Source organism: Centruroides sculpturatus, unplaced genomic scaffold (genome assembly GCF_000671375.1).
Source record: "Centruroides sculpturatus isolate CEXI.00-Female unplaced genomic scaffold, Cexi_2.0 scaffold1298, whole genome shotgun sequence".
Lineage (NCBI taxonomy): Eukaryota > Metazoa > Arthropoda > Arachnida > Scorpiones > Buthidae > Centruroides > Centruroides sculpturatus.
This window is the reverse complement of record NW_019385494.1, coordinates 1-22,095: the sequence shown is the minus strand read 5'-3', so window position 1 is coordinate 22,095 and position 22,095 is coordinate 1. Positions and strand designations below refer to the sequence as shown.

Below are 22,095 nucleotides of genomic sequence, written 5' to 3'. Positions count from 1 at the left end.
TGTTGAATTTCATTGAATAAATTATTGTTTGATTTTTACTAAATACTGTATATAGTTTATTACTAGAAGTTTAATTAAATATTTGATTTTGTTATTGACAAACTTTGTCATTATTTAATTCGGTGCACGCTTAAAGTCCAGGCCTGGCACACTAACGCGAATCCGCGTAAAGTACCCGTTAGGGAACGGCTATTTCCGGCACACAGTAGTGTCGATAATCGTTGGAAAGTCGGAAAAATAATATAGTACATTACAGTCCAACTTTCATTAAACAAAGAACTTGTCAACTTACTTTTCTTGTTTTCATTCAAGAATTCCAACTCCTTCCATTGAAGTTCATACAAGCATGTAAGTACATTTCCTGTGCAACAGCCAACGGGTTTCAGCATGGAGCAGCAATTGATAGTATTGTGATCCCATCATGTCATACAAAATGGCAAAGAGACACATGTTCAATGCACTTGCTTTCATGTAATTCATGATTTGCACTGCAGTTGAAGTACTTTTTACACTTTGGAATACATTTTTTCAGTTGCCAGCATTTTCCTGTTGATGACACAAGTAGATTTCATTTCATCACCTGTGACGGGTTTTATTCAAGCATCCCAGTCATAGCAGCAGCTCCATCAGAACAAACACCAACCATTGCTTTCATTTGCGTTCCTTTTCACACAAATAGTCATCAGTGGTATGAAATATCTCAATGCTCGTTATTCTTCTAGATAACTGAAAAAAGTTCAGCATTTCTTCCTGGAAAGTCTGAGATGCAAACTCAGCAAATCTGACATACAGAGCATTGTTGGAAATGTGTTGACTTGTCCACTTGGATTACAAAAAGCTTGATAACCTGACTGAATGAGACCAACTGGTTTTCAATATTGTCAGCCATCATTTTATTGTGACTGCAACAGTATCATTAGAAAGAAAAATAGCACACATCTTTGTAACCACTTTTGCCACCCAAAATATCCTGAACAGCATCAATAATGGAAGGCAGAATAAGGTCTTCTCCAAACAGTAAAAGCTTTCTTTCTTAGCTTTTGAAATATGCAATGCCACCAAAAATAATGCTTTCAGAGCAGCTTTGCTAGAATATGCATTGCTGTTGATTCTTCAAATCAGCTGCAACTTGCTTGAAAAAGTCAATGGAGTTCTCTCCATATCCTTTGTGTTAACTTTTAAGGTGTCATCTCAATTTAGCAGGCTTGATAGCTTTATTAGAAAGAATCTGACCATATATCACTGCTGTCATTGTACTGTCTTGGATGAAACTGATAAAACCATATCTGATATAATCAGCATCATAATATTGCACTTTTGAACTGCATGGCACTGAAATTCCTCTAATGATGATAGCTTACTACTTGATTCCTTGAAAACAGAGCTATACATTTCTTCAATGATGGTACTGTATGTTCAGTGACTGTGATGTCATTTTGGTGTCCATCTGGCAATAAGTTACAAACATGCTTGGTGCACAAAAAATGAAGTGAAAGCTTCTATTTCATGGTTGAATGTGTCCAAAAAGAGACCTCACCCTCAGAGTTAATGAAGCTACCAATTTTGTAAGGTATTTCATAGTAAATTATCTCAAACTTGACCCCCCTGTCCACATAATGGGCATATGCTATTACGGAAGAACAATGCACACCTTCAAAATGAACAATTTTTAAGATTTGCAAAAAACTTGCAATATATCGACCACTTGTGCTTTGAATTAGTTATCAAACACCAGTCTGATGATTTACACAGTTCTATTCTCAGAGCAAGGAAGCAGGCTGTTCAATGATCTTGAAACTTATTTCATAGAGTAACAAGACAAAAATACTAACACTGCTAGCAACATGGGGTCTGTGAGACACTGGCAAACTTTAATTAAATAAATAGTCTTTAATTGTTCTACACAGCAGCAGAAATGCCACTTTCTGTGTCTGTTTGGAGCATATCCACTTGAAGGTAGACAATATGACCAATTTGAGCATAAAGCAGATTGAAAATTATCCAAAATAAAAATTTGCAGGAAATCTGTTACATAATACCAGTTACAGGTTAATGTTTTAAAAATATCTTATCTGGTCAAGGATTAACCACATAAGATATTTTTAAAACACAAATGGATGAGTCCAATTGACTCTGTATTAATTCTTTGAAGTGATAAACATTTTTATTCTATGTTATTCTTATTCCACATTATTAGTAGAAAACAATTTTTTTAATTAATCCTTTGAATTACATTATGCCAACAAATTTTATTTGAACTTATTTTTATATGTGTGACATATAAGTCATTACTGAACGTTCACTGCATACATCAAAATGTTGTATTGATTTTGTGAATTTGAATTTGAGACTTGTTCATAGGGCACATGAAGCATTTTTTCTTTTGTAGTTCATCTTGACTAAAACAGCATATTGGATCTAACTTGTCTTTCTTACAGCATTTATCTTGTATTTTATCATCAAATCTAATGCACCACAAAATACTTGAATGATCAGTGTTCCATAGTAGCTCTGAAACTAGGAGAACCCTAAAGAGAACACCACAAAATTTTGTAACTTGTTTTATTGAGTTTCAGATGTCTTGCAATAAGAAGTCCAAAAATGATTGGCTTTGTATTATGTCAGATAATTTTCATTGGTGTCTTAGATAATGATTACTGTATACTCATATAGTTTCCAACTTGTAAACCAAACAATTTGTAGAAATATATCAGAAGTTACAAAAAAGTGAAAACTGTCAAATATACTTTCAAGTACATAGTGTTCAACTTTTTTCCAGATTGAAGAATGACTAACTGGTACATGTAAAGCACTTTTTATAATATTATGTAACTGAGATTACTTTTGCCAAGTTGGAATGGAAGATGATGTGTGCCTACCATTGTACCCACCATTGTACCCAAACCTTGATCATCCTTTCTGAAACATCCAATAACTTTGATTCGTGGTCAGACTTCTCATAATTTTCCTCCTCAACATTGTCAAATACAGTTGGTTCATCATTAGATAAAACATGATGGCAAGACATTTTAACAATCAAGGTAGCTGTTACCTCAAAAAAATACATTTCAAGTTACTTGCTGCAAATGCTTACATAATTTTGCAGCAAGTAACTTGAAACAACAATGGACAACAATTGGAATCCGAACAATGCTTTCTGCCTGTCTCAACAGAAAAATATATATATCTAATACAGTGAGTCTATCAGACTTCTGTTATCCATTTGAAGAGATTTTTTTAAATTTATAATATTTTAGGTCAATGTACACAAAATGCATTATTATTCTAGAATAAAGTTTTGTAAATATAAACTGACAAATACATGAAGCATCAAATAGTAATCTTAAATCAAACAAGACATATGAAGATTAATATGTTGAAAAGAATCCGACAGACTCACCTTATGTGGGTAAGGTGTATATTTGCGTATATTATGACTATTTTTAAAAGCTCAAATTTCTAAAGCCATTATTCTGAATGAATTTAAATAATTATTATTTTAAGTGAACTCTTACCTTTATCTAAATTTAAAGGAAGGGTTAATGTAATTTGTAATAATAAAGCAACAACATCTCTGAGGAATAATGGAACTTCTCTTTCTATATGAGCTAAACTATAAAGAAAATTAGAAATGCAGAAAATATTAGTATTATTAAACTACAAAGGAAATAAAAATAAGCACATTCTCACCTTGAATTTTGGCCATCTAATGACATTCCAGTTAACTGTGACCAAAGTTGTGCATAAGGTGTTTGCACAAGGACTTTTGTGTAGAGAGCCAATACATGAAATAAAGGTACTTGAAGGAGAAAAAAAAATTGTCAAATGATTTTGTAAATCATAATATTAAAAAAAAATAGAACAATGGTATTTTTACCAAAACAGGACTTTTTAATGGCAAGAGAAGAAAAATTCCCAACCCTTTGTAGTAATTCGATTTCTAAATTTGTTCTAAGAGCAGAAAAATCATTATTATTAGTAAAAATATATTTTTGAAATTAAAAAAAAAAAGAAAGTTTCTTCAGTACCTAGCTATAGAACATACAAATAACAACAAATATTGAGGATTAGGTGCTGAACCAACTGAACGAAATTGGGGATAAGTACTATTAGAAAGATCTTCTAGTATACCAGCCATTGATTTCAAGATACTGGGTATCTGCAGAAAAAATGGTTATTAAAAATAATAATAATAATAAATTTTATTATTTAGACTTATTTAACTTACAGGTGTAGGTATAACTGATAACACTTGTGACAACTCTGCTGCCACTGCCTTTAAAGTATTTGGGTAACATCGTACTACTGCAGCCATCTCTCCCATCTGTGGATTTATGGGAAGAACTGAATTGGCAAGCTGACGACATAAAGGACAGGAATATTCTCCTCTGTCAACAGCTAGATTCTGATGCCTCTGAGTTTGCTGGCTCTGAGACTATAAAAAGTTATAAAATTTAAGACAGGATATAAATGATTCATTATATTAAATTATATATTTTAAGTACCTTAAGAGATTGCATGTATGATTTATGGCAATCTAAGTGTAAATAATGACCACAAGATTGGACATGAACGCCTCCTTCCCATCCAATATTTAATGACATTTGCCATAAAGTCTAAAATTTAATCATTAAGATCAAATAAAAGTTTTCAGATTACAAATAAAAGATTTATTATGAAAAATCTTACATTATCAAAATGTTTGTTAAATTCTTCAATTAACTGTTCCATGTACAGGGCTAAACTTCCTTCTTTTTTTAACTGGAGTCTTTCTTCATCATTACAAGGTAAATTACGTAACATAATATCTTCCTGTTGCATATGTCCTAACACTAAGTTGAAAATAATCAGTAATTTATCAGTATAATAATCAGTAAAACTTCTTAAAATATGATTCCACAACTAACCACTGGTAGCTTGTAACAACACAACCATTCCAACAGGTCGTTCCTCTTCAGATGGTGTTGTTTGCCCACATATTACACATTCATATTCTCTTTCAATAGTTAAAATTGTTTCTTGTTTTTCTTTTTCTTTAGAGTTTGCAGCTTCAGATTCTAGAACGTTACAAAAATTCAATTTGTAAATTTAAATAATGGACTGGAATCAATTTATTTTCATGTTTGAATAATTTCCAAAAATAACTACAAAAATGGTTGAATTTTGCATTAATGAATACAAAAATACTAAATATGAATAGTGTCAAATTTGTTGATTCATCTTCAAGAGTTAGATATTTCAAAACTGCAACAATGTAAAAATAAATCTTAAAAAAAATTCAAACATTTCATAGCAGTGTTAGAACAATGCTATGAAATGTTATGTACAGTTCACTAACACTGCATATAACACTGAACACTACTATGAAATGTTTGAAATCTACACTGTAGCAGTGTTAGAACACTGCTATCTGAAAGTTAAAAGAATTTTTGTTGAGAAATACTAAAAAATTTATTATTTTATAAAACTACCTGTTTCCATTGTTTTTTGCATAAATGCTTTCTGGCGTGAAGCAAATTCAGCCATAAGTTTCTGTTGCCTTTCTTTTGCTCTTCTACGCCTAAAATACAAATTAATTCTCTTTCAGTATATGCATCAGATTATCCAAATTTCCATTTTACAAAATAAAAAATATTTTACCTATCTTCTTTATCTTGTATTTCTTTTGGTGATTTACTAGGATCTTCAAGTTTTTCTTTCTTTGGCCAAAGTCTCTGACATATTTGTTGGATATTTGTTTCTATTTGAGAGTTTAATTCAGTAAGTCTATCTAAAACTTTACCTATAAAGAATGGACCATCTCCTATCCGAGATTCTTTTTCATTAGGATCTATCATATTTGCAGTCCTTTTAGATAGAGGTATATAAGAATCAGATTTTCGGGATAATTTTGAATGTAATTTGAGCAACAAAGATAAAATACTCTCATTCACTTCTATCTTATTATATCCAGCTGATGGCAAGGCTTTTAATGAACCATCGGGATAATTTTGATGATCAGAACTTCCTTGACTGTTCAGACCATTACTTCTACCAAAAAACCGCTTGAGTTTGATGCACTGTGGCCTTATTGCTGTTGGTACTATGGCCATGCTATCATTATTAGTTTCACTAGTTATGGATGGCAGTGCTGGTGCAATCATCATCTGTGCTGTTACAGGCACTGTTGTTCTTAACATAACTGTGTTGCTTGTTGTAGCATTATCTAAAATTAAAATATGACAAATAATGTTTTTAATTATTAAACATTACATTTGTAAATTAAATTTTCTTTCAAAATATTATAATTATTATAAAATATCTTACTTGAAACTGGTACAAGAGTACCTGGAACTGATGATGGAGGCAGTGCTAATGGTACATTACTAGATGGAAGTTGTGGATGTTGAATAATATTTTCTCCACCTTCTACAATACAATTAATTATATTAGATATCAATCCAAATAATATTTAATCACTACTAAATATTACTTGGTTACCTAGAATTATCTTCATTTAAATTCTTTAATATTGTAAAAAATGTGCATTCTAACATTAATAAATAAAATTACTATTCATTATGAAAATATAGATTTATTTTTATAAGTTACCTTAATGTTTCAGTTAATAAATAGGCTATCAAAATTAAATATTAAATATGATGAACATTATAATAGATATTAATTATTAACTATTAAAAATTGTTTAAGTTAAATTTTACTTCATCTGCAATTTTCATATATAAAATTAATTATACTTATGTTACAATTTTACTGAATATTTAATTAAGGTTTATTAAGAAAAAGATTTGTATACATTCTTTCTTTAATTAATTTAAGCAGTTTATGTCCTAAATATTTCAGATAATAATACTCAAAATATTAAATTAAAGTAAATTATTTGTCAATTTTAAGAATTAAAAAAAATTATTTATATATATATCATCAATTTTTTCTAAATAAAGCTCAGAATTTTTAAATTTAATCAAAATGCTGAATACTGTATACTGACTTTATAAATCATGTATTCATATATTTTAACTTCTAAAAAACTAATTAATCTTCAGAACAATTCACATTCCAAAGTTAAAACAGAAAGAATGAATAAAGGTTTCAAAATTTATTTAAATTTTATCTCTAACACTCACTTAACTTTACTCAATTCAAAATAAAACTGAATATACATACAAACCAAAAAAATAAATTAATTATCAACACTTATATAATTGATGTATATCAAACAAATTCAACTTTTTATTGTATGTGTAAACTTAAAAACTAATATCTATTAAAAAACAATTAAAATTATTTTATTTTAGAAAATGTAATTGGATTTTTTTGAAGATGTAAAGTTTCATTGAAAATGTTTAAGAAATAAACAGATCAGTTTAAAACTGAATTATTTTAAATTCATGAAAAAAAATTTTTATATACGCTTTTATAATACAGTAGGCGATTGGTTAATGAACAGTTCGGATAGCGAACACTTTACTGAACAAACATAAAAAGAAGCAATGGAAAATAATGAATACCGATTAATTTTCCCTTGTCTTCAGGTAACAATTAGAAACCTTTCAGAGCGCGGGAGATGTCAACATCGACACTCAATCCAATACCGATCAGACAATATTCCTCCGAATTTTGAAACTCTCCCTTATAATTCCAGCTTTTTGTTTACCTTTCTGACAAATAATTTTTTATAGTCTTTGTGAGACTGTTGGACAGGCACTTGTTTTGTGTCGGGGTTTATTTACGAAAGGTGAATAAACTGTCCCATGAGATATTTGTTAACGTTTTAATACCAAATTTTGAATTTCATTCGGGCCATGCATTTAAATAATTTTATGTGGGCTAATTGATTTCTGTTCTCTGAATTTTTGTAGGTGCTTTTCTGAACTTTTTATTTAAAAATTAAACTGATAATATGGAGCCTAAAAAAGAGGAGTGTCAAGAACTCACCACAGAAACCAAGTAAGAGATAATAGCCAAAGTAGAAAGTGGGCACAAGATGTCTGATGTTGCTAGGCAGTATGTCTACAGTAGGCACAATCTTAGCAATGAAAGATATATCAAGAAGTCTCAAGCTGCTAATGGAATAATGAAAATCACATCTGAGAAATATACATCATAATGGAACTCAAAACTGATCTGATGACAGAAGAACTCTCAAAATTAATCAATGAACATCACCAATAAACTCAGCGAAATGCATTTTCTTTTGAAAAAGAGGAAGACGAAAGAGGACCAATGTTGACATCTGCTACTAAAGATCTTTTGAAGAAATGGGATGTCAGAACAACAATCATCCAAGTGGCATCCAAACCAGAATAAGGTTAATGGGGTTGGGAATCTCTACAATTACAATACTATTAATTACTTCCGAAAAATCCTGAAGAAAATAGAAAAGCAATCGACATTGGACAGATTCTTTAAACCCCACAAATGGAAAAAACATGACTAATAAAAATGCAAGACTGCATATATATATGTATTTTTAATATTACATATAAATAAACGTAGTATAAAAGTATATATTTCTTATTTTTTGGAGTCTCCAGAACAAATTAATCAAATGCCCATAAAAACCTATGGTAAATCGATAATCGGTTAACGAACAAAGTCTTGGAACGGATTATGTTTATTAACCAATCACCCACTGTATGCACACTCTCTTTCATATTATGTATTAATTAATGTAAATGAGAATTAAAATGGTATTGATTAACTCTAAGTTCTGAAAATTTCTTCTTTCTATGTTTTTCTCCTCAGGCTACAAAGACAATTTGTATGACAAAGCTAGTCAAACAATTATTTCTTAGGCTGAATTTCTCTCAAACTGATTAATCCATTTTTTGTAATAACACAGGATGTATTTCTTCATAATTCGAAGTTTAGACTATTTACAAAAAGTCTGTGGTAGTGTAAAAAAGGATAAAGATAGACTCAAAAGTTATTTTGACTTTTTGTAAATAGTCTAAACTTCGAATTATGATTAATCCAGTTTTGTGTTTAGAGTTTAAAAAATCAAAAGATATCGTGGAACCTGGTAAACTCAAATTGGTTGAGAAAAAAAATTTTGGATTTAGAGTAAAAAATCTTGAATTATACACTTAACTGAACAGTTAAATAAGGTACCAAGAAATGCTTTCCTGAACAGTTGATCCATTCACTCCTAAGTGTTTAGTAAGAAGTTTTTAAACTGAAATATTTTGCACCTAAAATCAATCTGTTTTTTATTTTTTATCACAAACATACCACTTTTTATAATTGTTATATTTTTGAAATTTTCCCATAAAGGTTAACATTTTTACATAGAATTGGATTGTATGTTTTTCAAAATTAATTTATCAAAAACCCATTTATTTATTACGTCAGCTAATTGGAGAAATCTGTCAGTAACAAAATAAAAAAATGTTTGAAAAAAAATGCATATTTAAATGGTAGTTACAGTATCTAGGTCACAAATGTTCTCTGTAAGCTACCCAGTGCCCACTGTTATGTGACACAATATTTATTTTTAGTCATACATGATTTTCACATTTTATAGAAAGTTTCTGATTAGTTTATTTAATAGTTGGACATTGATTATTTAAGTAAATTAAAATTCTGGAGAGTTTATGAAAATACTGTATAAAAACACCCATTTGAATTAAACAGTTCGATGAATTCAAGTTCACTAGTTTAATTTAACATGTAATCCCCTATACTAAACAATCACGGAAAGAAATTGACTTAGAGTAAAGTGACATTGAGTTATCCTGACTTGAGTTAACCAGATTCCATTGTATATTATTATATACCAAAATTAGTTATGAAATTATATCATCACTATTATTTATTCTTTATTTATTATTTTGATGATAATATCTTAACCTTCTTCATTGATGGGACTCTGTACATGATACGTTGCATTTTCATCTGTTAATTCCATAATTTCTTCTTCATCTTCATCCACTTCCATTACTTCCACTATTCTCACTGAAAGTTCGGGTTTATCTGCAGCTATCACCGACTGTATATTTAGTGCAATGTTATCAATAATACAGTTGTATGGAAACCATTCTTTATAATTTAAATCAGGTACTTCTTCATGCATTTGTATTAATGACGACAGTGATTCCTTTTAAAAAAGTATTAAAATTTAAATTATTGTAAAAAGTAAAAAGTAACAATTTTAAAATATTTTACTTTTTTAGAATAAACTGGAGATGAAAAATGAATTGCTGCTTCTAAAAGATATACTGTTAGAGCAATAACTTGATCTGGAATATCAGGATCATGACATGCCTACGAAATAATATTTATTTTAAATAAAAATGATTTATAAATAAAAATTTTAATCATATAAATTAATATACATACTCTATAAAGAATAGTAAAAATAATGGCATGCATTGTTTTTGATTGTAAGAACTTAACAGGATCTAAAAATTCTTTATGAGTATTTGATGGTATTCTAAATGGAGGCCAGGGAGATTCAAGGGAAACATACTTTCCATTTTGTCGAGCACTGAAAAAATTTAAGAATTATTTTTAAAGCCTATTATAAAATTTAAAAAAATTTAAAAATAAAAATTAATTTACAATTGTGAATATCTATCCAAAGATGACTGGTAATCTCTTCTATGTACAGCTCTAAGCAAAACATGTATAGGGTCATATTCATTTTTCCATATTTCAGGCTTCGGCATATACATTCCTTGAAGCATTGTGCCTCCTGCTTCAAAATTTGGTGCCTTATAATCAGCAACCTAAAATCATTACCATATCTTTTAGATAAAATATTTTAAATTATAAAAGAAATTAAGATGAAAATGAGTAAACCTTATTTAATATACTCTCAAAATCTCTATTTTGTGATGTCATGCCAGAATTTTCTGGCAAGAGATCCATAAGTTGAGAGTGAGTCCTATCACTCATACATAATAATGAAACCATTTCTTGCCTTGTAACTTCTTCTTCACTCATTCCTATTCAAAATAACAGAAATCTAAGGTTATTTTAAAATTTTACACTATTAATTTATCTCAGTTTCCAAAATTTCTTAGCAAAAATTTTGGAAACTGCATATTTTTAAAAATATTTACCAATATTTGTCCGAATTGACATCAACATAGTTAGAAGTGTTAATGCTCCTTCTAACATAGGCATTACTTGTTCAGCATCTAGGAAAGTATTAGTTCTAGATGGATGAAAGGAAAGCCATTCCCATACATGAAATCTAAATAAAATACAAAATTATCTTGTAAAAATTGTTTCTAGCTTCATATAAAGGACATGTAATTATAAATTATAGAATTACCTTTGCATTACTGTTTTCAAAAACCAATCAGGATCTAAATGAGTAGCACATATCTGTAGCAAAACTATATCTGCATCTACCATTGAATTACAGAAATGGCACTGAATGTAAGTCATTGCTTGTCCTTTGATTTGTAATCCATTACGTACCCACATATTACTTAATATTTCATGAAATGCTACCTAAGATATAATTTTCTTTTTTTAGAAAAAATACTTTTATAATTAAAATATTAATCATTCTTAAGTTGTTTATATTAAAACATGATAAAATATAATAAATTATAATCTAATTTACAATCATTTACATATTCCAAACCACATAATGATCATATATTATTTAATTTTTAATTATGTGCTTAATAGAATCTGTCTTATGAAAGATGAATTTTTTAAAAATCATTTTTGATGATTGGTTAGTCAGTCCTTTAAGATATATATAGAAACATCTTAAAAAGATGTTTCTATATATCAGGCTCACTTCCAGTACTCAGTTTGTCCTTGGCTTGTCTCTTCCTCCTAATGGGAACTTTGCAGTAACTTCTGCTCTATGTTTCTCAATATCCTTGTTAACTTCTGTTATAGCTTCATTTTGATGGAATAAACTATCCACTACTTCTTCCTTCGTATAGTCTTTCAGGACCCCATATATAATGATTCTTGGCTTTCGTTTGAGGGGTTCGGAGGTTTCTAAATCTGCATCCTCGATTTATTTTCTTAGTTTCACTTTCTCCTCTATGGTGGCTACCTCTATGGCAACGCCCTTCTTTAGCTTCCAAACGGCCTGTATTCCTACACCCAGACTCTTTGGGTTTATCTTTTCCTTTAGTTTCTTCTTAGTTATTTCGGGGTTGTCCCCTTGGGCTTCTGGCTCCACAAAAATGACCTGTTTGGCAGGTGGTGGCTTCTTGTTTGCCACGGCAGTCTACTTATTGGCTGCACAATAGCTTCAATCTTAGCATTCATTTCGCATATTTGTTCATGAAGATCATCCTTTTCTCCTTGCCTGAACAGATCGATGATATTTTCTACAACTCCCATGATACAGATATAGTCGTAGTGTTTTTATTTGCCTAAACAAGACCCTCCATTCTTTGTTACGTAGTTTCTCAACTGTTAGGTAGGCCATCATCAAGATATACTGCATTGAATTTAAGAACTTTCCAATGGCTTTACAAAAATTTCATAAATATCAAATGTTGCAGCATTCTTNGATTTTAAATCAGGAAGCAATTGGCTTTATCCATTAAGTTAATCTTATGAGTTTTGAAAACCTGTGTTAATGTACACTGGGTTTACCACATACTTGAACTTCATAGACAAAAGTCCAATCCCAACATAGTAATAAAAACTACTGACATGTTTTTATCTTGATTAATCAGACACTAACATATGCAAACAACAGACAAAAATTTCCTACCATTCCTACTCTCCAAAACTTTTGTAAAGTGAACAGTACAATGGGTTTATGTTTCTCAAAAATATTGTTTAAAAAATATTATGCTTATCTTTGATGCTATTATTTGCAAAATTTCTTTGTACTCTTAAACTTGTCAAAGTTTCCACTTAAAATGAAAAGAGAAGTTTAATTTTATTTTAAATCAAGAGACTCTTTTGATACATGTAATATAACAAAATCTTTCGATTATATTATATAGTTTTGGAAATATTAGCATGTAACACATTATGTGTAGCAGCCTGTATATCTTAAATAGTAAAGAGCAAGTAACAAACCATTAAAAATATTTCACTTGAAATTTTTATTGATCTGTAATTTTTTTTTAAATTTTATTCTAGAAAATATCTTTTATAAGACATACAATTTTATTACACAAGAATAAAAGATAATAATTTTATTAATGTATAACAAACTATTTAAATTATAATTAAATATATTAAATTTTATTATTATTTTCTAATATAATTAATAATTTGGCGCACACATAATTATGTGTGCCAAATATAACAGATAACTTACTTTATCAGAAGTAGAAAAACCAATAGCATCAAACCAATCTTCTAAGGCTATTAAACAATGAGAAATTACTTGTTTTGTCAATCCAAGTTGTTCCTACAGAAAACATTTCAATTTTAGAAATAACAATGAAAAATTTTAAAAATTTAACTCTACAAAATTTTATTTTACATTCATTTAAAATTTATGAAACTTTTATGATTAATCTTATTATTAATAATTGAAAAATTTATAATTCAATTTCATTTTACTTTCTCTAATAATTTAACAAAAGTAAATGAAAAATACAGTAGGCCCACACTAATTTGGACTAATTGGGGAAAAACCTAGTCCAAATTAATGAGGCTCAAAATGCATGGTATAGTAACTCAACAATAATAAACAATTGCTTGCTATTGTTGAGTTACTGTCTAGTGATAATTTTAGAATCCTATTAATAATGTGTATATAATAACTTGTAATAATTGTACTGCTAATGTATAATGTAATGTTAGAAAATTGTCACCATAGCCTGTTTTGTAGGTCACTCAATTAATAAGAGTCAGTAAGGACAAAATGCATTTTGGAATAAGTTAATTAAATAAACTGGGTGTGTAATAAGCTTGTTCATTAGTCATATGTAACTAAGTAGTTTTTGTAATTAAATAATACAGGCAAGAAGCTTTTTAATATATTATCTAAAAATATGTTTAACAAAAAAATAAAACCATTTAAAAAAATATAAATTTTTATGATCAATAATATATAAAAGCTAGATCAAACTCATTAATTAATCTATAACATAAACTAATTTTATTTAAATACTTACAGGAGATTTTAAATGAGATATCAAAGCCCACATGGGAGTAGCTGATCCCTCTAATTCAGCAGAAAAAGCAGCATAATACGTATTTGGCTCAAATTCTACATGTTGCGATAATTCTCTTTGATTAACATTCATGCCTAACAAAGTAAAATATTTTTAAAATTCAAATATTGTAACTAGATGGAAAATGTGATGAGCTCATTTATCAAATGTTGATTATTTTATACATGTATGTTTTAATTCAGTTAAACTTTTGCCGTTTGTAGACCAGCATCAAAAAATATATATAATAATAATAATAATAAAGTAGCAAATATAATACACCAAGAACTTGCAAACAAACACAAATTATTAGACATCCATGAACCATACTACAAATTCCATAGACAGTATTGAAAAACAACACACACAAAACATATTATGACAGAGCCATAATCACAGAATATACCACAACAGACCAGACATCACACTCATTGACAAACACAATAAAATCACATACATTATAGACATCCATTCCAAACATTCATAATATACAAAACACATGCACTGAAAAAATCAGCAAGTACACAGAACTCACCCAGGAAATAAGGCATCTGTGGAGGATGGATAGGGTACTTATTGTAGTACCACATACATTACACAAAAGCCTGGAAACATTACAATTGAATAGAAACACATATATCACACTACAGAAGGCCACTATATTGAATACGTGTCATATTGTTAGGAAATTCCTGAATACAGATACACACACTGACACACTTATTTAATCCGGCATACTACTGTACATGGCAACCAGTGTCAACGAGTATAACTCACTAAACTCAACTTAATAATAATAATCTATTTATTTATTTTTAATTAAATAATGTCCTAAGGCAAGTAATGAACTCTCTCTAACAATAAAATGAAATACTAATCCAACAAAAGCAAGACACAACTTTAAAATTGCTTAAACATATGAAAGATATTATCTTTTTATATATTAATTTAAAATGAGAAGAATTCAGATGGAATCTGTCTTCAATAGGGCATAAGGATATAAAGGTTTGAAAATAGAATGATTTTAAATAGAAGTATTTAAGTCTCAAGTGATTAAATTTAAGTATAACATGAGTATGAACTCAAAGATAAATATTATCTAGTGGCAGAAATCTATTAAAAACATTAAAATAGGATCAGAATATTTAATTCTTTCATGAAAACCTGGATAACTAGTAATGCCTTGATTAATTAATGTAAGACAATTCCAAGTTCTTTAACCTATTCGATGTTGAATATTTTCTCCGTCGCGTGTCACTCCATGTTGAATATTTTTTGATGTCAAGCCTAACACGATCACACATTTTAGAAAAATAATAATTGTGGCTATTGTATTATTCCAGATTAACACAAACTAGATATATTAGGGAATGTAAAAAATAAAAAATTTTATTTTAAAAGTTAATTTTAGTGTGATATATCTCGAAACAAGATACAACACACAGTGGAACATTACACTGAACACATTGATAACATGATTCTGCACGTTTTTTGTGAGCCGAACATACTTTACATACTCTGGATGGATGCTTTTTTTTCTCTGTAGGTGGTATGAGACTAGGAAAATGCAGTTCGGATAAATGTAATGGATTTTCATGTGATGGTCAACCGTGGCGGGCTAGATGTCTGCTTGTGTGATACTTCTCTATCACTTCTCTGATTACAGACATACGAAAATCTAAAAATGATATTTGTTTTTTCGTATGTTTTAAATACAAAATACAAGCATTATATAATGTAATATCCATCATATGAAAAAACACTTTTTTGTACCATTTTACCATTTTTCTCATACATGGACAATTGTGTATTACTCCATCAGAGAGATCAATACCACCCATATTGCGATTATAATCCAAAATACAATTTGGTTTCCTTATAATTTCCCCAGATCTGTCACATTTACCTGAATCAGAGAATTCGTTGTCACTCATTGTACTTAGAATTGCCACATCCCTTTTGTCTTTCCAGCAGAACACAGACAATTCATCTTTCTGACAGGTGATAAATTCCCCTTCTTTCAATTTACGATTAGGAAAATTATGTGGCATTCCTATCCGATTTTTATTTACAGTTCCACATACATAAGATTTTTTTGTCTAGAAGTGTTTTCACTAAGGTCGGTGAGGTGAAAAACCTATCTAAAAACACCTTGTGATACTTACCGAACAACGGTTCTAATAAGGTTAGCACAACCTTCTCTCCTTGCCCATCTTCAAAATTTCCATATTCAGTAGTAGCTCCAGTATAAACTATAAAGTCCCAAACATATCCTGTTTGTGACTCACAAATTTCGAAGCTTTTCACTCCAAAATGAGTACGCTTGTTCGGTATGTATCGCCTAAATCCCAATCTCCCTTTACATAGCATAAGACTTTCGTCTACACAGATATTTTCCTCTGGGAGATATACATTTTTGAACTTGTGGTGTAAATGATTGATAACACTGCGTAATTTATGCAGTCAATCATCACCACCTGAAGCTTGATTATTGTCCGTAAAATGCAGACAGCACAATAAAAGTTGAAAGCAGTTGCTCAACATCGCACTTGAGAAAAAGGGTGTCAGAAAAAGATCTTCAATCGTAAAATACATGCTTAAGCGTGGTTTTCTAATTATGCTTGTGACCATTATAAGTCCTAGAAATTCTCTAATTTCTGGATTTGTCATTGGTTTCCAGTTTTTTATCTGACTATTCTCTCATAAATTGTCACAGTTTAGCAAACTATCACCATACCTGTTCATTTCTGAAACAATCTTGTTGACGAGTTCGTCATCGAAAAATACACTGAAACAGTTGAACAGTGTAGAATCACTCCGTAGATTACATAGTATTCCTAATGGTCCCATAAAACTGTTCACTTGAGGATGTCTGAAATTTGTATGAATCCATCCATTGTCACTACTAAATCATGGACATTCAGCAGTATTACTTCGAGTACTGCCACGTGATCTCCCTCTATATCCACTCGTAGATGATGAATCGGGATGAAAATCACCACTGTCATCAATTACATTTTGATCTGGTATGTAATCATCATTGCTGTCTGAAAATTAAGATTCATCAGAATTTAAATTGAATAAAAATTCGATAACTTCTGACTTATTTAGAGTGCTGTGTCTACTACTTGCTGCCATGTCGAAAGACAGAGATTTGAGACAGTGGTCTGATTTTCTTTGTGATTTCTAACAAAGAACAATTCCTAGAATTTCAATATACTGCTGAGCAAAAACTAGATAACATATTGGTTCTTCTGATATGAGTCACTTATTTCAAAACAACATACAAGTAGCGACATCTGATGTTTAAAAAATGTTCCGATGTAAACAGGTAAATTTTTGGGATCGCCCATGCAGGTCAACATGTACAACAGGTTAAAAATATAACTATAACAATAATCTGTTTTATTGAAGTTCACTTTAATAACAGTTTTTCTAAAATACATTCAAGCAACCTAGCACATTTATCAGAAGATAAATGGGCTTGTTTGCTCAAAAGTAAATTAATTGACTACTGTTAGTGGTATTTGTGATACTACTAGCAATACTCAATTCTATAAATTTTAGAAGTGTCAGACAGATTTTTAAAAGTGTGTTTCATTATATTCTTTGCTTTTACTGTATTTTATTCTACTATTCTTGGGGGATACCAAGAATATAATGCTTTTTCAAAACAATTGCATTATACAAAATTACTAATGTCAAAAAAACTAATCATTCTTTAGATTTCCATTAAAATATATGGATAATAAAAGCAAGTTAAAATAGGAAAAGTGTGTGTGTGGGGGGTGTACCAAGCATATACATTTAAGCCTTTGTATTTTCTAATTCAAAATGTAAACTTTTAGATACTGTATCTTCTTGAGTGGTTTACTTGCATGAATTCAAGTTTTTATGTACACTCAAACTGTATGCATTTGTTTTAGTCATCAATGGTGAAAATGTTTTCTGAAATTCCCATCTATTATCAGCACATTGATGCAATTGTTGTCATTCATTCATATTTGTTATATATTAATAGTATAAACAATACAGAACATTATCAATAGTATATTCTTTTTAAAAATATCAATGTATTAGAAGAGCAAAGCAATCTTTCATTATTTTAAAACCAAAATGGATTTATGCCAGTAACTCACACATTCAAATTACAATATAGATATGGACAAAAATACAAAATAATAATATTTTCTGAAATTTCTGTTGAAACCAAACATAAAATCAAGTAAAGCAAATTTATACTTTTAAACACTGAAAAATTTTCTGCTCAAGTGTGAAGTCTCTCAAGATGACATTCACTTTGGTCATGTAGTCCTATATTAATCTGTAAAATAGCAGATAGTACCAGAGTCATAAGACTAAAGTAGCAATGCTTCATAGTGGTATAATTTGCCTATACCATTCTTAAATGTCCATCTATTAGAAAGTATATAACAAAATACCATATACATATGTATGCATCTAAAACAAAAATTTACCTCTCCTGATTATTCTTATAACAGCAGTCCTACGTAATCACTTATAGGTGATTAAGTAAAACATTTTCCAATAAAAATTACATTCAAAACAGTGATGCTTCACCTAATTGCTCACAGGCAATTAGGTAAAGGATTTACAATAAAAAAATTTATTAAGAATTTATATATTAACACTAAATACACAGTACAGTGGATAATGAATAATGAACAAATCTGATAACAAACACTTTCGTGAAAGATTTTTATGTTCAGATAACAAACACGAGAAGAAGCAACGTAAAATAATGAATACTGATTCGTCTTCCCTTGCCTTCGGGCAACAAATTGAAACTTTTCAGAGAGCGGAAGACGTCAACATTGATGCTCAACCCAGTATATACTGATCGGATAGTATTCCTCTGAACTTTTAAACTCTCCCTTGTAATTTTAGCCTTTTATTTTTCTGACAGAAACAATTCTTTCATAGTATTCGCAAGACTGTTATGCAGGCACTCGTTAAGTTTTGTGTTAATTTTTACTTTCGAAAGGTGAGAGTATAATAGCAAAGGTAGAGAGAGAGAGTGGGCAGAAGATGTCTGATGTTGCTGGGCAGTATGACTTAAACAGGTCTACAGTAGGCTGCCATTCAATCTTATCTAAGAAAGATACTGTACAATTGAGAAGACTCAAGCAGATTAAGGAGTAACAAAAATCACATCTGAGAAATAAAGAACATTGAAGAGCTCATAATGAAACCTGAAACTGATCTGACAACAGAAGAATGCCAAGAAACTCAGCGAGATATTTTTTTTTTTTTCTGAAAAAGAGGATTAATGCTGATATCTGCTATTAAACATCTTTTGAAAAAGTGGGAGGATGCCAGAACAACAGTCTTAGAATGGCATCCAAACTAGGTTGAGGTTAATAGGCTTGGAGATCTCTACAATTACAATGCTATTAATTACTTCCGAAAAATTCTGAAGAAGAGAGAAAAGCAATCAACATTGGACAGATTCTTTAACCCCCACAAACAGAAAAAACATGACCAATAAAAATGCAAACTGTATATATGTATTTTTATTATTACATATAAATAAACATAGTAAGAAAGTATCAATTTTTTTATTTTTTGGAGTTTCCAGAACAAATTAATCAAATTCCCATAAAAACCTATGGTAAATCAATAATCGGTTAACGAACAATTTGGATAGTGAAGTCTTGGAACAGATTATGTTCTTTAAACGATCACCCACTGTATCATTATGAATAAAAAGCAATCTAACATTAATATAACCATACTGTCATAATTTTCTCATTAATATCTGAAAAACTTTTAAAAATGGATAATAGTTGGTAAACAGGAAGTGAACAATAACATAAAACTTATATCATTTTGATTTTGCTATGACTTAGAAAATTGTATGTTTTAAATAAAGTAACTTCTATGATTTATTACAAATATTTTTGAAGTTGATGTAAATATATTTCACATGTAAATCTTGACATACTATAAATATTAATTAGAATTTTTTCAAAGATAAATTGATAAAGAATTTAATTTTTAAAAATATTTAAAAATTTAATATTTATATATACCTTGAAACATACAAAGAAGTGAAAGCCACATATCTAACAATCCTGGATCACTCAAAAATTCAAGTGCCACTGGACGATGGGTAAGTACATTATTTAAATCACTGACTAGAGGCCAATAACAGTGATTTTTCATAACTGTATGACCACAGTTAACAACATAATGAAAGTTTTTCTCTGCATCTATAAAAAAATTTAATCATAATGTACATTATAAAGATCAAAGGAAATAATGTTATAAATTTTAAAGAAGTTTGTTTAAAAATTATTGAAACTGAATGAAATAATTTGAATGTTTTATTCTACATCTTAAAAATGTACAATATATGTTAAAAAATAACTTTTATTCAATTTTTCATTTCCTATATTATTACTAATTATTTCATAAAGTATTTTTTATTTTAGATTGCTTTATGATGATAATATTACATCAAAACTCTGTTAAATTTGCCTCTTAATTCTATTTTTTATTAAAAACCACAGTGAACAGCCTGCTGTACAGAAATCAAACTATTTGTTGAAGCTATGTGCATAACTATAAATAATCAGATTCCTATAAGAGAAAACTGTTCACTGTGTTTCTAAATACTATTAACAGCCAACCAGATCTGCCAATATGAGATGTATCAAAAATAAAAAGAAAAAGTTAACATACAGAATATCATTCAGATATTTAATTGTTCCTAGTTATTTTTATCAAAATTCCAGAAATAATTTGTAAAAATATGCATGTAACATGCACAATAACTGTAGTATATCATTTTACAGTGTGAAATCTCATATTACATGAAGGAACAATAAATTACCTTGAACCAGAGTCAAAAAATACAAAACTTTATTTATCTAACTTAAGAACCAGATCTGGTCTTTAACTTCTACAAAAGAAAAAACACTCAATTAATTAATCTTTTATAATATAAACAAGAAAACAACCAGACAAATTAAAAATCCTTAATAATAACAATAAATTAAAAAAAAACCAATCAAGATCAATTACAAGTCTATATAATTAAATACTAAAAGATTTAGTTTGACAAATAAATTTTCCATAACTATTCATAAAATATGTTTACAATTCATATCTTCTATTTTGTTATGAAATACAAATATGGAATATTTATCCTTCTAATAATAATTATAATGAAACAAAATGTTTTTAATCTAGCAAATATTAAATTTTTATGGATATTGTTTGTCTTAACTTATATAATCTAAAACAAAATTCATGAAGAAATAAAAAAAGAAAATAATATCAAGTGCTCAAAAACTTAGATATATTATTGTAAAAGTATTAAAATGAATAAAATTCCCACATTATTACAGACCATAATAAAAAAGTCATTTTATTTTTAATTGTCTATACTATTTAATATATTTTATGTACTGTACATTACAGAAATTGCTATAGTATAGCAACATTAGAATTAAGAATTATATAGTTAGTAAAAACACTGTCTTGCAAAAATTCAATTGTTTTAGTATCTTTTGAATGGTGTTTAAATCCTGATAATTTTAAATTAAATTAAAAAGATTATTATTTTAAAGATTTTCCTGAACATTTAATGCACAATTCAATGTCTTAAGATATCATTAATGAGCTGCTTTTTTTGGTTGCTCAACATGATCCTAAATATTTTCAATGATCAGTCAATATGGAATATCTCTGCTCTTAAATTTCATTCTAAACTCATTCTGCATTATAACAAAAACAATAATTTAATAAAACTGCTCCAAACAAAAACATATAATCTATATATAAATGAAGATGTTTATTTGTTTGCAATACATTCCTAGGCCATTTGATCAATTGCTACAAAACTTAGTAGTTACATTCACAAATTTCTAATTTAGATAATGTCATATATCCCATCCCAAAATATCTACTGAATTTCTGCAAATAAATTAATTTCTATCTACATTCATTTTGTTGATTTATATGTAGC

At 28.9% G+C, this 22,095-nt stretch overlaps 1 protein-coding gene across 1 annotated transcript; it reads right to left on the bottom strand.

The window, feature by feature from the left end:
• Positions 1 to 3,241: 3,241 nt before the first annotated feature.
• LOC111639503 (E3 ubiquitin-protein ligase ubr3-like) lies at positions 3,242 to 20,335 on the bottom strand (the record flags this gene model as incomplete). The annotated part of the gene is made up of 21 exons (XM_023385395.1): positions 3,242 to 3,613; positions 3,691 to 3,799; positions 3,878 to 3,951; positions 4,029 to 4,159; positions 4,229 to 4,435; positions 4,506 to 4,616; positions 4,690 to 4,832; positions 4,908 to 5,057; positions 5,472 to 5,560; positions 5,641 to 6,205; positions 6,307 to 6,408; positions 9,853 to 10,099; positions 10,168 to 10,266; positions 10,342 to 10,489; positions 10,564 to 10,730; positions 10,804 to 10,949; positions 11,067 to 11,200; positions 11,282 to 11,463; positions 13,238 to 13,351; positions 14,064 to 14,197; positions 20,156 to 20,335. Coding segments are annotated over 21 exons (3,362 nt in total), but the record flags the coding sequence as incomplete, so codon positions are not given.
• Between the last annotated feature and the right edge of the window lie 1,760 nt (positions 20,336 to 22,095).